The sequence below is a fragment of the Oncorhynchus mykiss genome, chromosome 13 (genome assembly GCF_057628025.1).
Source record: "Oncorhynchus mykiss isolate SJ-2025 chromosome 13, ASM5762802v1, whole genome shotgun sequence".
In the NCBI taxonomy this organism is placed as follows: Eukaryota; Metazoa; Chordata; class Actinopteri; order Salmoniformes; family Salmonidae; genus Oncorhynchus; species Oncorhynchus mykiss.
In genome coordinates this window covers 53,782,136-53,802,191 of record NC_143034.1, presented here as the reverse complement: position 1 = coordinate 53,802,191, position 20,056 = coordinate 53,782,136, and the positions used below count along the sequence as shown (strand labels likewise).

Sequence of the window (20,056 nt, the reverse complement as noted above, 5' to 3'; positions counted from 1 at the left end):
GAGAGAGAGAAAGGGAAGAGAAAAGGGAGAAGAGGTGTAAAGGGATGCATGACAGACACAAAGCAAATGCCTTATATAATGAATATTAGCAGACTCATGTTGTATTCTTATATCATTTTATACATTTTCTTTTAAAAAAAACATGTAAAATGTTCAACACAACAGCATAATTATTCACCATTACAATAAACAGTAATAAATTATATCAAATATGAAAACATTAACAATTATAATATCCTTTAAAGGCAAATCAACTGTACAGCTCAAATGGACAGCAAGCAAATCTTATTATATGTTACAACATCTCTACCAGAATAATAACTTAGAACAGTGGCATTAGTTTGGCACAAAGGGAGGCAGGCAGACTCACTGCAGCATGAGACACTCCAGGGTTTTAGATTACGGAAGTGGTTAAAGTGCATTTCCAGCTAAGGATCAGCATGTTAAGCAATTAGTGTTCTTTACCTTCAATTTATAGACAAGCAGATACAAGTTGTGCTAAAGTCCAGGGAAAACAGGTACAGTTGAAGTTGGATGTTTACATACACTTTAGCCAAATACATTCAAACTCAGTTTTTCACAATTCCTGACATTTAATCCCAGTAAAAATTCCCTGTCTTTGGTCAGTTAGGATCACCACTTTATTTTAATAATGTGAAATGTCAGAATTAGTAGAGAATGATTTCTTTCAGCTTTTATTTCTTTCATCACATTCCTAGTGGGTCAGAAGTTTACATACACTCAATTACTATTTGGTAGCATTTCCTTTAAATTGTTTAACTTGGGTCAAATGTTTGGGTAGCTTGCTTCCCACAATAAGTTGGGTGAATTTTGGCCCATTCCTCCTGACAGAGCTGGTGTAACCGAGTCAGGTTTGTAGGCCTCCTTGCTCACACATGCTTTTTCAGTTCTACCCACAAATGTTCTATAGGATTTAGGTCAGGGCTTTGTGATGGCCACTCCAATACCTTGACTTTGTCCTTAAGCCATTTTGCCACAACTTTGGAAGTATGTTTGGGGTCATTGTCCATTTGGAAGACCCATTTGCGACAAAGCTTTAACTTCCTGACTGATGTCTTGAGATGCTGCTTCAATATATCCACATCATTTCCCTGCCTCATAATGCCATCTATTTTGTGAAGTGAACCAGTCCCTCCTGCAGCAAAGCACCCCCACAACATGATGCTACCAGCCCCGTGCTTCACGGTTGGGATGTTGTTCTTCGGCTTGCAAGCCTCCCCCTTTTTCCTCCAAACATGACGATGGTCATTATGGCCAAACAGTTCTATTTTTGTTTCATGAAACCAGAGGACATTTCTCCAAAAAGTACAATCTTTGTCCCCATGTGCAGCTGCAAACCATAGTCAGGCTTTTTATGGCGGTTTTGGAGCAGTGGCTTCTTCCTTGCTGAGAGCCTTTCAGGTTATGTCGATATAGGACTCGTTTTACTGTGGATATAGTTACTTTTATACCCGTTTCCTCCAGTATCTTCACAAGGTTCTTTGCTGTTGTTCTGAGATTGATTTGCACTTTTCGCACCAAAGTACGTTCATCTCTAGGAGACAGAACGCGTCTCCTTCCTGAGCGGTATGACGGCTGCGTGGTCCCATGGTGTTTATACTTGCATACTATTGTTTGTACAGATGAAAGTGGTACCTTCAGGCGTTTGGAAATTACTCCCAATGATGAACCAGACTTTTTGAACCAGAATTTTTTTCAGAGGTCTTGGCTGATTTCTTTTGATTTTCCCATGATGTCAAGCAAAGAGGCACCGAGTTTGAAGGTAGGCCGTGAAATACATCCACAGGTACACCTCCAATTGACTCAAATTATGTCAATTAGCCTATCAGAAGCTTCTAAAGCCATTACATAATTTTCTGGAATTTTCCAAGCTGTTTAAAGGCACAGTCAAGTTAGTGTATGAAAACTTTGGCCAACTGGAATTGTGATACAGTGATTTATAAGTGAAATAATCTGTCTGTAAACAATTGTTGGAAAAAGTACTTGTGTCATGCACAAAGTAGATGCCCTAACCGACTTGCCAAAACTATAGTTTGATAACAAGAAATGTGTGGAGTGGTTGAAAAACTAGTTTTAATGACTCCAACCTAAGTATGTAAACTTCCGACTTCAACTGTATCTGACATTGTAGAATTCTACAGTGGGATATATATCTAAAGCCTGGAGTAGCTTAAACAGTCAAGTTTGGCTGGGAGTCCAGTGGCTAGTTAGGGACCAACAATATTATATGACTTATAGTGCAATATAGAATTGTGAAAGTAGCCCAGTAGAATAAATACATTAAAGTATAGTTTGGTGTAGCCTCACATACAATGAAGACAGACAATATTGTGCAATGCAAAACTATTGCAATCCATTCAAATATACAGACATTTTAATAAAACTACTAGTCCTCATCTTTCTGTCAAAGTATGGATACCAGTCCTTGAGGTATCATATCTTTGCAATGTGTTAATAATGTTATGGCAGAATACTGTATGTCAGTGAAGAAGTCCATTGGCACACTCACAACTAGGCAGCCTTAAGACACAAACACAGCAGTGCCTTCCAGGGCACTCCTTACTGTACTGGTTTGTCCTCAGTGACTTGACTTTCACTTTCTTCCTCGGTCCACATTTCATTCCCTCTCTTCAGGACTTGTCATCCCTTCTTGTCATCCCTCCTCAGGACTTGAGCCCCATGCGGGCCATCAGCTGTTCATACACTGTCCATGCCATGGCAGCAATCATGGTCCTCCTCAGAGAACGTGGCACCCCACCCCGGAAGAACCCTTGAAACCCGTGCTCCTGAGAGACAGAGAGAAAGAATGGCACATGTCAACTACTATTAATCAACCCGTATGTTTTATTACATAGTGTGACACTGTGTGCAGGCTAGAGGTCAGTATATAAACACATACAGACAACAGTTTAGCCTGACCCACATACGAACAACGTCAGTATATTATAACAGTGCTATTGCCCTAAGCATAGTAACAACGCTGTATTCAATAAAACACCCAGAGAGATAGTTACATTGTAAATGTATCGCACAGCGTCTGCAGTCCTCCTGTACAGATGTGGGCTGACTTGGACGTGGGTTTTGACCACGTCAGCTGGCTGGGTGACTAGGGAAGCCAGGACCCCGGCCAGAATCCCACAGCTGAAGTTAGCCAGGGCCGCGTAGGGAGACGTGCTTATCTCTGGGAGGAAGAAACAGAGAGACACTATAAATTCCACTCCACACCAAACAATTCACATTGAGACAGATATGTCAAAGTTATCAAATGTGGCTTCTAGTGTAACCAATACTACTGCTCCATGTTTATGTCATCGGCGTCCCCATACTGACACTTCAAAGTGATCGCACACTAGTGAAACAAATACCAGTGTTGAGCATTAGTGTGGTTTTCTGATACTGACCCTGTGGCAGAGTGTTCTTGCCCTGGCTGTAGAACATGACATAGAGGCCTGAGAAGGGAGCATCTCTGAGGAGGGTGGCGGTCAGCCCTGAGAACAGAGCTCTGGGTCCCTCTGTTTGACACACACTGCGCAAAGCCCCTGCCACGCTCCCGTAGTTATACCTGCCACTCTGAAACAACAGACACTACAGTAAACACCCACACATTAAACAGTACTCATGTAGTTACTGTAATCATACAGTATATAGAAAAGCATTTATCTTTTCCTTCCTGCCCCTCCCTACGTCTCTCTACCTGAACATACCTCAAAGCGAGTTTTAATGACAGTGACAGGCAGCATGCAGACCCCTGCCACAGTCCTGGCCCCAGCTCCCAGCAGCACAGACTCCATGGCCCCGGGGCCCTGCTCCAGGAAGTAGTGCTGCTTCAGAGAGTAGTAGGTGCTGAAGTAGATCCCTACGCCGGGGATGGTCCTCACAAATGACTGGAGGAGGAAGCAGAGCAGACATGCTGTCAGAGTCATATCCTCAACACACAGATTCAACACAATTGATGTGTTTCTATTTATATTACTGATCATAAAGAGAGGCCAACTTACTGGTGAGACCCCCTTCCAAAGTCCTATGAGCTTCTCTGTCCGTACAACACTTAAGAACACAGTCACCATCCCCACTCTTGCTGAACTGAAAGAGCGTAAGAGAGAGAGAAAGCCGTATTAACACACTGTCCTATGAAACGACCCAAAAGTTACTTTGCAACTGCGCTTCATTTCAAAATAGCTGACGTGACATTGAGTTGGTACTAGCATGCAGGCCATGTGGAACCAGCATGAGTTTTATGACTCTTTGGAATCTCAATGTTCAGATCTACAATCTACAATATTGCTTAGTCAATGAGGCGAGTCAATAGAGTAATGCAATGCTAGTTGGTCTCATGGTCTAGGACAAGACTGTAATCTAGAGCCAGAAAACTTACTACAAACGTAACCTCACCTGATTACTATGTGGAAGTGTGGACTATGCTGTAGAGGTGTTGACTGAGCCAGCTGAAGGCTACTCACCCAGGCTGCATGTTGCTGTGAAGGGTCTGCAGGCGGGTCTTGACCAGGTCCAGAGGCTGGAAGAGCAGGGTGGAGCATGTTCCACTGAGAGAGCCACACACAAAGGCTTTGAGAGCCGGGTGACCCTGAAGGGAGAGACAAGCAGAGAGGGGAGGAAGGGAGAGTGATAACATCGAACACACACCAGTCACGGTAGAGTGCTCTTCAGCGAGAGCCCAAAGCATGATGGGCTTTATGATTGTTTACGATGGAAAGCCTGGGAAATAGGACAAATGCACATACACTCCCTACAGTAATTCACATTACATAAGTACCCACACAAGCAGTAAAAACAAACATTCTGACTCAAGAATTGTGTGTAAATCAACATGGGACCACGAAGAGAACAGGCAAAAGGGCAAAGGACTCTCCATTGAAAAACTAAGATGCACCAACCCATAAACACGCACACTATTCCCCACCCTGCAAGTGTCACCCTACATCAGGTATGTGTTATAATGCATTATAATTGGCATGCTTAGTTCTCTAAACAATCTGCCAACACAAAAATCAACAAAGAACTAGATGGCTGCAGAAAAAGCATCACATACACCATACCCAGTCCCTCCAATTTTCACATGCTGTCATTACAGACAAAAAAATACGACGCCACACACACAATATACAAAACAACACACACATCTCTCCTACAGTCCACATCCCTACCTTCCCCGGGCTACTTTTCAGTGGCTTATCCTGTTTTTCCTGCATTTGTCAGTTTTCTTCCCCTCTCCGGCTAAGCTGTTATGAACTGTGGTGGGTTGTCAGGGCAAAAGCCTCCATCCCTCTCTTCACTTCTCTATAAGCTTTCCTCGGTTTCCCTTCACAAAGCAGCTTAATCCACTGGCGTATGTTTTCACTCTCTCTCACACACAACCTCTCAATGCTGCTTCTCCTACTCTACCCCTCATCTTTCTGCTTCCAGCGAATGCACATCTGTGCAAAATGCCATGCGTCATACATTGTAAATGTCAGTGTGTGTGTGTGTGTGTGTGAGCGCATGCGCATGTTTTTGTATGTTCTGGCTTCCATAAAACAACTTATCACGGTTTACATTCTAGAGAGTATGTGCTGCTCTAGAACTAGTAATTGTGTATTTATTTCCTTATCACTGGGCATGAATTCTAGTACATTTCAATGTCTACAGCTCTGGTAAATTACTTGGTAGTTCCTGTACTGTGATGTGACATTGACAATCTGTACTCCTTCACTGGGACTTGAACCCCACACTTTCTAAACATGTCCCTGCTCCTCCCTTAATGAGGGTGCTATGGCAACAGCCCACCAACAGTGCTTGTTGACCAATGGCAGTGTTGGCACAGTGGAGGCTTGGCAAAGCCTTGCTCACTTGTTTGGCATGTCTATGAAGATTTAAGGTGGCACCCGGGAGTTTGACCTACTTCAGGGCTGAGGACAATAGAGAACTTGTAAACACAGAAAACATAGAATATTCTAGAACAGCCTGAGAAAGTGCAGAGTATGAAAGTGGCCTGAAACTTCCAGCAGGTTAAAGGAGGGGTAAGGACAACTGGGTTAATCAACGATGTCACAGGATGGTACTGTGATTAACATAGGGGCTGGATTGAGAACGTAGGCCTGGGTACCCTGATCCAAAATCACAGCCTGACATAAAATGCATGTGAAATGTTAACTGAGATATTAAATATTATAACCCAAGCCATTAGACCACTGAAACCACATCAATAAAACATACTCAGCTATTCACAGTACATGTACAACAGTCACTGAAGTTACTCTAGAATTATTGTCCTTCAGACTTTCACCATGGATCAAATACTAAATGATCTATAAAAAAATCCCACTCACCAGAGACAGTTCCATGGTTATTTTGAAAGTTGAGAATAAATTCCAATCCAATAATGTTGTCCTTGTATGATCAAAATCCTCTTTTGTCTTTTCCTCTTTTTGAATCACTTTCTCAGTCCTTACTCTGCCCCTGTCCATTCAACTTTTCCAAACGCTCCTGCACAAGAGATTACAGAGAAGATGACGATTTCATGATTGGGCATTTCAGCTGCGCAACCCACTACATAACACAGACAGAATAACCTTTCAAAACAGATACAGAATGTTACAGGCTGTAACTTACAGCACTGGTGTTTTGCAATGTTGATACAGTGTGTCCCTTAAAGCAGATACTGGAGAGCTGCACTGCCTCTGACTGATCCACTGAGGGGTTGGGGCACTCACCACAGCACAGACCCAATGTAGGAATCATCTGACTCACACTATGGTTCCCATTTAAGACACACAGTTACTTATTAACTAATCAAAGATCACCACCCAGCACATTAGCATTACATACACCCTGATCACGTTGCACATGTTTCTCATGCGTTTGTGTGTGCACATCTGTGTGTGTGTGTGTGTGTGTGTATGTATATGTCTCTGTGTGTGGGGGGGCCCTGAAGCACCATGCTCTCAATACTTTTTGAGGAGGCACAGGTGGCCAAAATAAGTTTAAGTGCTTTTAAGTCCAGGACTGTTTTTAATAATGTGTCCAGACTCCAGACTCTTAAATCCTGATATACATGTTTTATGGAATATATTCTGTCATTTCAAGACATTACTTTAAAATGGCATCTATGTGACTGATTCTGTGAGAGAGTCAAGTGACTCAGCACACATATACATTGAAACAGATTAATACATTAACAATAGTCATTAATTGTAACACAGACATCACTAAATGACTAGTTGTACACTCATTCAGCCAAATTTTAGCACGGGACTGGACAGAAGTGATTATGATCCGGGGTTATAGAACTGTTGCAGAATCAGGACAGTACAGGAAAGACCGACAGGAATGAATTTACACTCCCATGTCAACCTCGAATGTACATATCGACAAATATTCAAGGTAGTTAAACATATTTATGTTAATTTTAACAAATATGATTAACATTTATCACAGGTCTCACACTAGATCCTTTTCATTCATGATAAACAGAGGCCCATAGTGATCTTCTTTGGAACCATCTGCATCTCAGGATTCCCACGCAAGAATTTAGGAGTTAATGCCTCGTTCTCGTGCTAGTCGGGAACTAGGCAACTCTGACTTGGAAACATGAGCTCTGAGTTCCCAATTTGAAAGTAGCAGAATCAACAAGGAAGCTCTAATACAAAACCCTAACAATCATGAACCAGACAGTTTTCAGAAGCGTTTCCCAGTCCAACAAAACATTTATACCGAAAATCGTACGTCTAATACGATTTCAATTAATTAGAATGAGAACACAACCCGAAGACAAGTTAGTTATAAAACGTGCACAATGAGAATAGAAACTCACATTTATAAATGCATAGGGCAAAGCATTGAACTGGAGAATGGACAAAAGACGTAATCAATAGAAACAGGCATTTGTAATTTGATTAAAGTGATTAACAAGCCAAGGCCATTCGCTGAAATATTGTAGTTTACAATAGGCCGTTGTATTAATACAATATAAAAACGACATTCAGTTCTCACCCAAATCTGTCCATCCTTGTGTCCAATTTTCTGTTTAAACCGGTTTAGACTTGCTTCATTTTTATGCCGTTTGTCCTGGGAAACCATTTCAATTGGGATTTGTTCTGATTCAAGACTGTCCTCTTGTGGTCATGTCTGAGAGCACGATGCTAAAAAATAAAGACTACAGGACAATATTAGATCAGAGTCTAGAGTATTTCCAGTTTAAAGCCGCAATCAGCAGTAGAACAATTTACGCGAAATCCCAGCCCGTGTCAGTGAACAGCTGAGGGATGGGGCTGGAGGAATGTAACCACTCAAATTCATAGACAAAGCTACGAATGCAAGGACTAACCATCCATGATAACCTTTTTTTTAGTTTTAAACATGTTTCGAGGCCAATTGTTTTTTTACATTTACTTTGAACTTAAGTTATTCTTTAAGAATCAATAGGTAAAATAAATGTAGCAAAGTAAAAAAATATATATATTTAATAGTAGACAAATTCTCAGGAGTCAACGTTTGCAGTTTAGAAAGCCATCTTTATTGCAATAATACCAACAATTCACAACTCATCAAGATGTCATTTTTTTCAGAGCTGCAGAGAAAATAAACAGTACAAAATTGAGATTTCTTTTTTGCTTCCAAGTGCGAGAGAGTGATCCTTTGTCTGTTATCCATCATTAATAATAACAAATTCCTCTCACTTCCCAGCAGTGTGAGCAAAAAAGGCAACCCTGAGCACAGCCTGCAGGGGTCAGTTCACCCAGACCTAAAGCACCTTCACTCATCTACCTCACCCCATCCCTTAAATACATGGGATTAACACCTGGCCAGGCATATCAACAGGGAGTCATCTTCCTGTCAGAGAAAGTAAAAAGATGCCATCAGGATATCATGTGATGTGTTCGGCCACGGCGCTGCAAAATGTAACAACGTCCCACTTATCCCAACATGCTTTATTCTGTTCAACCACCCCTATACCCCACCAAGCAGTGCTCTGAGAATACAGCGTGTCGTGAGTAATAAACTACCCCACCACCCCGTAACCGTCGCCCTGCGCATCAATAAAAACATTGATAGTAGTAAAGAAATGTGGATCCAGGTAATAACAACCTTGAACAGTAGAATTTGACTGTAAGGCTTTAGTGTGTGTTGGCATGAATACATAGGAGCCTGCAGTTCCTCTGAATTTGTATTTTCTTGTTTGAGGTGCATCTGCCATCTATCAATGTCTTCAATTTAATGCACCAGTGGTCTATCATTTCTAATCCAGAGTCACACATCTCAGTGCAAAAATAAGACAATTCAGCACAAATCAAATGTTTGTACATTAATGCATTTCTCTAATTCTGTGTGTGCTTTTTGTGCTGTCTATAGATGTATTGTTTTCTTAAAGCCCAAAAGCATATTCATGTTCTAAGTACTATCCGCAGCTAAATTAATACGGTACAATTGAGCACATAAACCTCCATTATAAACTGAGGTGAGAGCGAGCGAGAGCCAGAATAGATGTGTAGTACTTTCATACTTAACCATTATAAAAACTACAGCATAAAATACAAATCTATAGATTGCGATATTACTTTGGTCCCCTTCGAGAAATCCTTCTTCATTTATTTATATTCATTTCGTTCGTTCTTGCTTCAATTAGAAAAAGAGCCCAAAAAGACTATTTCTAATGGAATGTTTCCTTACAAAAATATCATTCATTTTTATTTTTTTTCCCAGAGAATGAAGCAGGAGAAAATCAATTTGGCCCACAAATTTGTATGAGTTATGACAGTATGGTGATTGTCTGAAGTACTGTTGTATTGGCTTGTATGGAATATAAGTGTACATAGATTGTCAAGTCTCCCATTAAAGAGAGACTGAGGTTTGGCTGTGAAGTATATTTACTGCCTCTAAATCATACAGTATCATGTTTGTGTCCACCTGTAAGTGCATGCGTTACTTTAAGTGGTATGTGTGGGTTTGTGTGTGTTGTACGACTGTTGCAGTTCAATCCTATGGACAGAAGGGAACACTGTGGCTGTTCATTCAGGCTTGGGCTCGGGGGTCTCGCTCTTGGGCTCGCTCTCCTCGTCGCTCTCAATGCCTGCGCGGCTGACAATGCGGCGCATGGTGAAGGGGAGGTCCCCACGCCTGGAACAGAGACGGTAGAGATCAGTGATTAGGGCAGAGAGATCGTGACAGGGGCACAGCACATACCATGGAAGAGTCATGGAGGGCCCCCCCCCAAAAAAAGTCCCTCTGTGGATATATGATCAGTAATGTCCATGTGATTAAAACATGCATTGTAAATGCAAGTATGCTGTGTAGGGTGCTAGTACAGACGGCTTAATTTACAACCGAGTTCAGTGCGTCAGCATTTAGTCCGGTTGGGTGATGGAGGTGTACGTACCTGAGCTTGCTCTTGAGGGTGCTGACCTCGCGGTTCATGGCATCGGCTGACTCGGAGGCGTCCTCCAGCTCCCTTTGCAGTTTCCTGCGGTTGGCGTTGGCTCTCTGGGCCTCCTCCTCAGACTCCTCAAGCTGCCTCTTCAGCTGCTTCATACGAGAGTTCAGCTTGTCCGACTGCGTACACACACACAAGCATTAGCGTCATGTACCAAGGTGGAGGCTACATATGGTGGATAGAGTGAGTTCCAAGACAATGTAAAGTACAAAGATGGTGTGAAAGCTTTATATAAAATGTACTCCATTAAATAATTCACATACTTTCAAAATAGAGTCACAGGGGAAAATAGAGACTAAGTTTGCTGGTGTAAAGCTGTTGGGATTGTGTTAAGCTTGTTTTCCGAGCCCTGACCTGGTCTTTGTACTGCTCTGTGTTGCGTCTCTCATCGTCCACCGCGAGGACGACCTCCTTTAGCTTCTTCTCTGTGCGGCGCACCAGCTTGGACGCCTGCTGCCTCTCCCTGTGGAAAGAAACACCTGGGTCACATGGACAGGCTGAAACGTCTACTTAGCTTGGGGGATTTTCACCATCTGATCTCACCCATGCTGCAATTTCAGTTATTTTTTGCATTATGGAGAGCACAGTAGATGCGGGATATCTGAGGGAGGATGCAGGTGGTCTAAGGTCAGGCTCAGACCCCCTCACCTGGTCTCGATGTCCACCTGCTCCTCCAGCTGGGCGATCTTGGCCTCCAGGGCGGCAATAGTGGCCTTGTACTTGGACTTGACAGTTCCTTCCAGCTCCTGCAGCTTCAGCTTCAGCTCCTTGTTCTGGCGCTCCAGCTGGGAGCGGGCCCCCTCCAGGCGCTGGGAGGTACTACGCTCTGCCGTCAGCTCCACAGTCATCTGGTCAGTCTGACAGAGACAGGGGGTTAAACTGCCTGACCCACCTTATCATTAGAAGTACACTATCCCAGTCTGTACACATGGGGCATGAAAGTCAATTGCCGTCCTTGGCTGTCCTACCTGCAGCAGAGCTCTCTTCAGCCTATCGTTGACCAGCTCAGTGTTACACTGCTCCTCCTCCAGCTCCTCCTCTAGCTGTGCAATACGAGCCTCCAGTCTCCTTTTCTCCTCTGCAATCAGAGCACTGAGGGGGAAGAGGAAAGGTGGGAAAGAAAGGAGATAAGAGAGCAAGGGAGAGACATTTGGGTCATTAGAAGCAGAGATAAACAGCAGGTTATGAAAGAAAATAAATGGTTCCTACTTCTTGGCGGCCTGGTTGTTGATCTCATCCTGCAGCTCGTCTCTCTCTTGCTGGGCCTGTCTCTTTACACGCTCTGCAGAAGCCAGCTCCTGGGGGGTGGGGTGTCAGTGTATGTGAGAACCAAAGCGTGTATGTGGGAGTAGGCCAAATCCTAACTTGAGAAGCTCTCATAACTAACTACCTTTCCACATTAATCACGATTCCAGTGGAGGATTTGTGCAAATACAGTTTCACAGTAGGATTTATAAAGAGTTACAGAAGTAGGTTTTGTATTGTTTGGGATGGCGAGGTGTCAGGTGAGAATAAAACGAGAGACTAGTGTGAGATGGTCAGGTGAGGGGCAGCAGCAGCGCCGACTGACCTCTGTCATCTGGATCATGTCGGCCTCCATGCTCTTGAGCTTCTTCTCGTTCTCCTTGGCCTGGGCCATGATCTCATCTCTGGACATACGAGTGTCCTCCAGCTCCCTCAGCAGCTCCTTCATCTGGGCCTGGTGGAGAGGGAGAGGTTCAAAGCATATTTCAAGCAAACTATTCACCATCTGCATACATCTTGATTAGAATAGAATGTGGTCATGGTATAAAAACATACTAGTCAGAAGCTGGTGATAATGTAATTGGTTGTTACCTGGAGCTTCTTAAGCTGTTTGAGGGCCTCATCACGGTTCTTGTTGGCCATGTCGATGGCTGCCTCCAGCTCCTTCAGGTCCAGCTCCAGCTTCTTACGGGCTGCCACGGCAACAGATCGCTGCTTCCTCTCATCCTCCAACTCCAACTCCATCTCCCGCACCTGAGGACCAGAGAGATTCAAGCTTTCAATCACTGGACTACATGTCCCATCATGCAGTGGACAAATGACACCTTAAGGAACCACTACCTACAAAGTCAAACCTGTAGCTACTAGTGTACCTGTTTGACCAGTTGTCTCTTCTTCTCCTCGCCCATCTCATCTCGTCCTGCCAGGTCTCTCTCGTACTGGGCCTTCATGGCCTGCATGTTGACCTCCAGACGCAGCTTGGCGTCCTCCGTGGCCTGCAGCTCGTCCTCCAGCTCCTCCAGCTGAGTTCTCATCTCCTCCAGCTGCTGATCCATGCCACGCTTGGACTTCTCCAGCTCGTGTACCTGAAGGAGAATAGTAGAGATTGTGATGAGAAATAGGAATTTGGGACCAGTATGAAAAGAGGATTTGAATTGATTTCTACCTAGAACAATTCAACCACCCCCTAGGCTGTCTTACACTCTTGCCAACGTCGTCCTTGGAGGAGACCAGGTCCTCCATCTCAGCACGGAGCAGCTTGTTGGCGCGGTCCATCTCATCCTTCATGTCACGGAGGGATTCCAGCTCGCGGGTCAGAGCCAGGGCCCGGGTCTCCTTTTCCCTGGCCTCAGCCTCAGCCTTGTCCCTCTCCTCAGCATAGCGGCATGAGATGGTCTTCTCCTCGGCCAGCATCTAGAAGTAAAATGGAGGAATGTCATACTACACTTCAAGACACAGATTTTTCCCTGATAGTTACAGATCTTCAGAATCTTCATGCGAGTAAAGTACATCTCTGGTTTAAATGTTATTTAATTTTTTTTTTTAAACACAGGCCTGATGGAAACGGCAAATCTGTCAACTCAAAATACACTAGACAAGATGTGATCTTTTTGTGTCTAAAATTAAATTCTGCGAGAAATGGTGAAACACCTTTATGCACAAATATTGATATAGTAACCATCATATCGAAGTAAACTTGGAGTAATGCGATGACATGTGTGGTCCTCCCACTACGACTCAGGAAAGCATACAGTTTACTAGGTTAGATTAAATAAGTTAAGATGAATTGCACAGGGTGGTGAAAGTGCACAGTAATGAGCTTGATGCTCCTTTCCAATAAATATTGAGGGTCTTACTCTTATTCTGACATGGTCAATGCAAGGCTGCCATTTAACAAATAAAAACCTTAACTTTTATGTCCATAACCTTTTGTAGGTAGCTTACACACACTGCATCTGCGAGCTGTAGGCTAAAGCGCCCATATCAAGGCCAGAGCAGGCACATTCGTTATAGAACACCCCCCCAAAAAATGAGGACAAAACCATTAGTTGAAATGCCAAGGAAACCCATTTAAAGGAACTTTCTTGGTTTCCCTCGGTACATGGGCATTTACCCACAAAAGGTATTTTTACGTGCACTACGTTATCACCTATAGCCTTTTATTCACAATTCTCAATTTGGTGGAAACATCTCTGCTGGTAAAATGCATATATTGGATGGAAACCTATTGGATGGAAACCTAGCTAGTGTTACTACTAACCTGGTCAAACTTCTTCTGCTTCTTCTCCAGGTTGGTTACGATCTGTCTGAGGTGGTCCTGGTCCACCACCATGTCGTCCAGCTCCTGCTGCAGACGAGTCTTGGTCTTGTCCAGTTTCTCAAAGGCACTGCACTTCTCCTCCATCCGCTGGCCGAGCCCCTCCAGGTCCCTCTGCAGCCTCTTCTTCCCCTCCTCCGCGTTTTCCAGACAGCCTGCTTCCTGCTCAGACTTCTTCTTAATCTCTGCCAGCTATAGGGGGACACCGCTTGTCACTCAAACATTCTGTGGTGCGGTTTATGGTTCTAGTGATGTGTTGAACAAAAACATTCTAATAGCACATTTGCACCAATCCAATTTTAAAGTGTATGTTGCTGTACGTGTGTATACCTGAGCCTGCACGGTGAGCAGCTGCTTCTCCACGTTCCTCTTGCCCTCCTCCTCCTCCTCCAGCTGTTCTCTCAGAGTGTTCTGTTCATCCTCCAGCTGACGCAGACGAGTGCCCATGGACAGCTTCTGACGAGTCTCCTCCTGGAGCAGCTCCTGTAGGTAGAAGAGAAAGACCGGCACAGTTATAGCAGCTTAATGACTGAGCTTTTATAACCATGTCAAAACTAGTGCAATATTGAATACTTGGATCTGTTGTCGTCTATGGAGTACTATACCTGCACATCCTGCAGCTGAGACTCCACAGAAGAGCAGTCCTTGGACGCTTTGATGGACTTACCCTCCACCTCACTGAGCAAGCCATTGACAGTCTCCAACTCAGCCTGGGGAGGAACACAAGAACCAAAATAGTCATCAACATGGGCCTTCCAGCTAGTGTACAGGCCATATGCTCCAAATCGTACCTGAAAGGAGATTAATAGTACTGTACCTGCATCTTGGCCACTCTCTCTGCCAGCTCAATCCTCTGGCGCTCGCTCTCTCCGTGTTTGACCTGTAGCTCTTGGACCTGGGCCTCAGCCTTCTTCCTGCGGTGCTCAGAGTCTCCCTTCCCCTGCATCAGGGTCTGCAGCTCAATGGCCAGCTCGTTACGCTCACTCTCCAGGGCCTGCTTAGTCTTGTCCACCGACACCTTGTTCTGTTAGGGGAGGGCAGAACACCAGGGGTCAGTGCATGTAGAGATACTGTAATACACAGGAATTCGAGGGTATATCTATATCTCTCACTCACTCTCTTGGCCTGCTCCAGTTGCTCGTTGAGCTCGTCGAAGGCCTGGCTATGTTTCAGTCTCATCTCCACCACCTGCTGCTCGTGGACCTTGCTTTCATCCTCTAGAACCTTCTTCAGCTGGTTTACCTCAGTTTCACGCTTTGTCCTGACAGACAGAAGTAGAGAAACGAAGGAAAGAGGGAATTGGAAATTGTCAGATTGTGAGCTAAGCTAAATACTGGGAAACAAGGAACATAACGGAATTTGAGTCTGAGAATTGTCATCAACTCATGAAATCATTTTTCTAGAAGGTCAACATGAAGGCATCTAAATAGCATCCACTATGTGTCATCTTATTTCACAATAAACCAGTTTCATTGAAACACAGTAGCCGACTACGTAACTGATCTCCTCCGGGTGTCAGTACCTGAGCTCTTGCTGGGCAGCGGTGGAGTCCAGTGTGTCCTCAAGCTCAGTCTTGAGGGCCTCCAGCTCCTCACCCAGGTCCCTGCGGTTCTTCTCAGCCTTGGTGCGTGCGGCCCTCTCTAGCTCCAGGTCCTCCTGCAGCTCAGATAGCTGGGCTTCCATCTCCCGGATCTTCTTTTGGGCCAAGTTCTTCTGGGCTGCCTCCTCCTCAATCCTGAGGGGACGAGAGGGAAAATGGAGGGTGTAATAACATTCATTATGCCATGAAAATACAATTTACAGAGTGATCACACTAAAGTCATTGTATGTATGCATGTGATTGCAGAGATCTTGTAGAGATCCCACCTGGCCAGGGCTGCCTGCAGCTCCTCCTCCTTCTTTGCCAGCTGGGCACGGAGCTCAGCGATCTGGGCCTGCAGCTCAGCTATCTGGTCAAGGAGATCAGTAGAATCTCCCTCCAGCTTACGCCGGTTCTTCTCCAGCTCCTGACGGCCCTTCTCCTCCCTGCGCAGGCGGTCTAATAGAGAAGGAGAACATGTTAAGTAGGATATAAGAGCAACTTGGTCAACACGGTGTGTGCTCCACCTACCCTCTAGGTCAGTGATCATGGCCTCGTGTTTGTTCTTGAGTTTCTGAAGGCTCTTGGACTTCTCCTCCTCCTCAGTCAGGTTAGAGGTGAACTCAGAGATACGCTCCTCCATTAGCTTTTTCTCCTGTGGGACACACAGACAAACAGGAGTTCACAACATAATTCTATCCATCCATACAACCGTCTGCCCATTGGTTGTATACGGACCTTCATGAGTTTGTTGTTCTGGTCTTCAAGAACCATGACGTCCTCCTCAATCTTCTTCAGCTTGGAGTCTGTGGTCACCTTTTCCAGCTGCAGCCTCTGCCTGGCAGCCTCCTCCTCATCCAACTGCTGCTCCAGGTCCTACACACACACGGGGAAAGAGTTATTACAGTGTGTACCTGCCATGCTGCACACAAAGTGTGTTGGTTTGTGTGTGTGTCCTCACTGTGATGTTCTGCTGCATCTTCTTCTTCTCGGTCTGCAGATGTGTGGCTCTCTCCTCCTCTTCCTCCACTCTGGCCTCCAGGTCATGAAGGATCTCCTCCAGCTCCTGCTTCTTAGCGGCCAGACGGGCTCTCATCTCCTCAGCCTCGGCACACAACTCTGTCTCAGCCTGCAGCTGCTCCTGCAGGGCCTGCTTCTCCGCACTCAACTGGGGGAGACAGAGACAATATGGTGTTACGGGTTCATGAATGCATTTTCAAGTAAGCTTGAGCAATTATTGTTTCATTATAAAATGATCAACATGTCACTTCAGGGCTGTTTCAGTGATGAGGGCCTCCATCTTACCTGGTGCTGTTTGACCTCCATCTCCTGCAGCTGAATCTCAGCATACTCCTGCCTCTCCTTCACCTTGCTCAACTCATCATCCTTGGCCTGCATCTCCTCCTCCTGCCTGCTCACCTGCAGCAGGGGCTTCACCTGGGGAGGGGGACAGTTCAGAAGAGAAGCGAAAAGGCAGTTGTACGGCAGTATTCCCCGGGGGTTTGGCTGAGTCGAGTAGCATTGTATAGGAACAACATTAGCATAAGTATAATGTGTACCTTGGTGAAGAGTCTCCACCACTGCCAGTTCCTGAGTTTGAGGTAGGCAGAACAGTTCCTCTGGATCACCTTCATGGCAGTCAGCTGCTGCTGTCTCCTGGCAAAGGCCCTGCAGAGCAAGCAGAGAGAGAGCAAGAAACACTTTGGTATCGTCCAAATACAGTTATAAGACATCAGAACATTTCCACTGCAGCCATATGATAGACAGTTGGAGTCAGGGGGTCTCCTTACTTGCGGGCCACGTAGCCTCTGCACCAGGCCTGGAAGCTGATGATGACGTCAGTGATCTTCATGTCTCTCTCCTCCTCCAGGTGAGCCAGCACTCCAGCCCTGAAGAACACCTTACTCTGACCAATCCTGAACAGGTTGGGATCCAGCTCCAGGCTTTTGATCTGACAGAAGGAGGGTGAGGTATACAATCAGCTAAACTGACAACATTCATCTCTTCATTCTGAATGAGTGACAATGTTGTAGAACAAGATAATAATGCCCCTCTCTTACCATGAGCACACAGGCCTGTTTGCCATCCATGAAGCCCTTGGGGATAGAGTTGGGTGTGAGGATCTCATACCTTATAGAGAGACAAAAGGTATATGCATGGGATCATCAGTTGGACTCAACTCACTAAAAGCAACATACACAGCATGATGCAACAACAATATGAGGTTAAGTTGGGGAACTGGTGAAAATAGACATTTGTATACAGCCACAATGGGAGTGTTCACAGTACCTCTGTCTGAACTCCTGGAAGACGATACGGTTGGGGAAGCCCTGTCTGCAGATACGGATCCCCTCCAGAACACCATTACACCTCAGCTGGTCCAGAACCAGGTGGGGGTCTAGCTTACCAGCCTGTAGGGGAGGGAAGAAAGGGAACATGTTTAGATGTGTAAATAAAAAAAGCTGCCAAGATACCACTAAGATAAGCTGCGGGTGCCTCTGTTGCGTACAATGGCATCTTGAGAGAAACTATTGTTTGGATGTTTTCACTGGTGGAGTTGATCTACTGGTACCTTCTTCTCGTGGTTGGGGATGATGCAGCGGACAAAGTTGGGGTTGGTGTTCCTCAGAGTGGCCATGAGCTTGGACAGCTGCTCCTTGTAAAGCTGGCCCACCGTGCGGAACATGCCCTTACGGGTCTTAAAGGCACCAGGCATCTCAGACATCCCTGCAACCTTATCCAGGCCCACGATACGATCCACTGAGAGGGGGAAGACAGAAGAAAAAGAGGAGGAGAAAGGGTGACGTGAGATAAGAGGCTTTCACATTCTTTATATCTAAACCAGGCAAACTCCACACAGTGAAAACAAACCACAACATAAAACACATGAAGTAGAGTATAATGGTGATGGGGGTGATCCCATCTCTACATGGGGGATGGTGAGAGATGGCGACAGGTTCAAAACCAGTGACACCACAATACTGGGTCAATGCAGAGAGGACAAATACAGTAGGAAGGGGGATTTGGGGAATGAGAGGGGTCAAAATGCCAGTGAAGCGTGGGGTAGGAGGGAATCACACTAGAATGAGACGCAACTCGATGCAGTGAGTGAAGTGTGTGTGTGTGTGTATACACACGTAACTGCTTACACTATGCCACCATCTTAATATGTCAAATGTGTGGTGCGAACCGACATACTATGTGGAAATCAATGTTTTGTGACAAACTGTGCATTTGTGGGCATGTTTGTATTGGTGACGACGGAACCAAACCCATGCAGTATATACCCATTGCTGCAGTACCCATGAGCAACACCAGGGGTCCCAAACCACACTATTACACAGAGGGAGAGAAGGAGAGTCCAATGAAAGAGCAACAAGTAGTAGATCTCACTGCACACAGAGCTGGGGGGGAGGGGGGGGGGGGGGGCAGTCATTACAACCCCTTGTAAATATATATGGTAAATCAACATTGAGCCACAGGGAAAACAGGGTATGAAGACAGGATAAAAACATAGGCAGTTGATGCTGAGAAGATGGAAAGGTTCATATTAGTGTGAACAGAAGGATGAGCAGAATTGGAGTAAATAAAGGAGACAAAAGAAAGAGTCACCTGAATCTGAGTGGAGAAAAGGAAAACGCTGATAAAAATAGGCTCTCTGAGACCTCTGTACCTCTGAGACCCAGTAAGAGGGAGAATAACAGACGAAAACGGGTCGTACAGAGGAGCAGATGGATAGAAACCAAAACAGAGTGATCGGTAAGAACAAAGGTCCAGACACCAGACATTGGATACGAGACGAGAGAGAAAAGTGGATATGAGACAGGAAGAGACCCTTCACTGAAAACATAGCAGCAATTCCCAGCATGAAGGTTATTCCACTTAAGTCTGTTCTTCTTACTGGTTGCTAACTCTCATCATTGGCTTCACTCACCATCCTTCCACAGTTCAGACACAAACTTGTCAGTGGACTGGTTGAGCAGCGTGGCCACGTTGTCGTTCAGAGGGTCCATGTTCTTCATCAGCCACTCGTCAGCCTTGTAGTCCACCTGAGGAGACGGCACAACATATAGACAATAGTATTACACAAGGTTTGCCTGGGACATGATGTCCAAGGGCGCACAGTTTAAGCAGAGTCTAAGCTTTGCCTTCATTACTGGTCTGTTTACCTTCCCGGCGTAGTGAATGATGCAGAAGTCAGCCTCATCTTTCAGTTTCTTGGGCTTGTGGAACTTGGAGTGGGTGCCCTGCTCCTGCAGGACCTTCTCCACAAAGCTCTTGTCAGTGGCTTTGGGGAACCAGCACTCCTCATCCAAAAGGGCCAGGATACCAGGGGGGCTAGCCTGAGGGAGAGCAGAGAACAAGGCTTACAGAGAGACCAGGGAGCCTGGAGGTGCAGCATAGCATGGGACCTAACTGAAAGAGATGGAGGGGGAAGAGAAAGGGAGGTGGCGAGATATGGGAGAGG

The 20,056-nt window shown here is 45.2% G+C and overlaps 2 protein-coding genes across 4 annotated transcripts in view; both read right to left on the bottom strand.

The window, feature by feature from the left end:
- Positions 1-94: 94 nt before the first annotated feature.
- LOC110486514 (mitochondrial glycine transporter B) lies at positions 95-8,124 on the bottom strand. 2 transcript variants are annotated; one of them, XM_036941230.2, is made up of 8 exons: positions 8,011-8,124; positions 6,348-6,504; positions 4,482-4,606; positions 4,020-4,104; positions 3,726-3,905; positions 3,423-3,591; positions 3,036-3,202; positions 95-2,807 (listed from the first exon to the last, which is right to left on the bottom strand). In XM_036941230.2, exons 2-8 carry the CDS (start codon positions 6,483-6,485, stop codon positions 2,685-2,687), a joined length of 987 nt encoding a protein of 328 aa, XP_036797125.1. In that variant the 5' UTR covers positions 6,486-6,504; positions 8,011-8,124; the 3' UTR covers positions 95-2,684. The 2 variants fall into 2 exon arrangements, with proteins under 2 accessions (XP_036797125.1, XP_021413845.2); XM_021558170.3 differs by lacking the exon at positions 8,011-8,124 and adding an exon at positions 6,631-6,757.
- A 386-nt stretch (positions 8,125-8,510) lies between these two features.
- LOC110486511 (myosin-9) overlaps positions 8,511-20,056 on the bottom strand; it is a 31,970-nt gene continuing 20,424 nt past the window's right edge. For both annotated transcript variants that reach the window (XM_036941229.2, XM_021558159.3), the window contains 28 exons: positions 19,758-19,931; positions 19,523-19,637; positions 18,161-18,348; positions 17,878-17,999; positions 17,649-17,718; positions 17,379-17,539; positions 17,148-17,256; positions 16,894-17,025; positions 16,550-16,756; positions 16,327-16,464; positions 16,120-16,243; positions 15,876-16,047; positions 15,532-15,744; positions 15,126-15,270; positions 14,827-15,033; positions 14,615-14,719; positions 14,340-14,492; positions 13,953-14,201; positions 12,893-13,105; positions 12,565-12,777; positions 12,284-12,445; positions 12,018-12,146; positions 11,657-11,745; positions 11,416-11,539; positions 11,096-11,304; positions 10,802-10,910; positions 10,394-10,566; positions 8,511-10,134 (listed from right to left, as the gene is read on the bottom strand). In XM_036941229.2, coding sequence (XP_036797124.1) covers positions 10,026-10,134; positions 10,394-10,566; positions 10,802-10,910; positions 11,096-11,304; positions 11,416-11,539; positions 11,657-11,745; positions 12,018-12,146; positions 12,284-12,445; positions 12,565-12,777; positions 12,893-13,105; positions 13,953-14,201; positions 14,340-14,492; positions 14,615-14,719; positions 14,827-15,033; positions 15,126-15,270; positions 15,532-15,744; positions 15,876-16,047; positions 16,120-16,243; positions 16,327-16,464; positions 16,550-16,756; positions 16,894-17,025; positions 17,148-17,256; positions 17,379-17,539; positions 17,649-17,718; positions 17,878-17,999; positions 18,161-18,348; positions 19,523-19,637; positions 19,758-19,931 — 4,314 coding nt within the window. In that variant the 3' untranslated portion in view covers positions 8,511-10,025. The remainder of the gene's footprint in view (positions 10,135-10,393; positions 10,567-10,801; positions 10,911-11,095; positions 11,305-11,415; positions 11,540-11,656; positions 11,746-12,017; positions 12,147-12,283; positions 12,446-12,564; positions 12,778-12,892; positions 13,106-13,952; positions 14,202-14,339; positions 14,493-14,614; positions 14,720-14,826; positions 15,034-15,125; positions 15,271-15,531; positions 15,745-15,875; positions 16,048-16,119; positions 16,244-16,326; positions 16,465-16,549; positions 16,757-16,893; positions 17,026-17,147; positions 17,257-17,378; positions 17,540-17,648; positions 17,719-17,877; positions 18,000-18,160; positions 18,349-19,522; positions 19,638-19,757; positions 19,932-20,056) is intronic.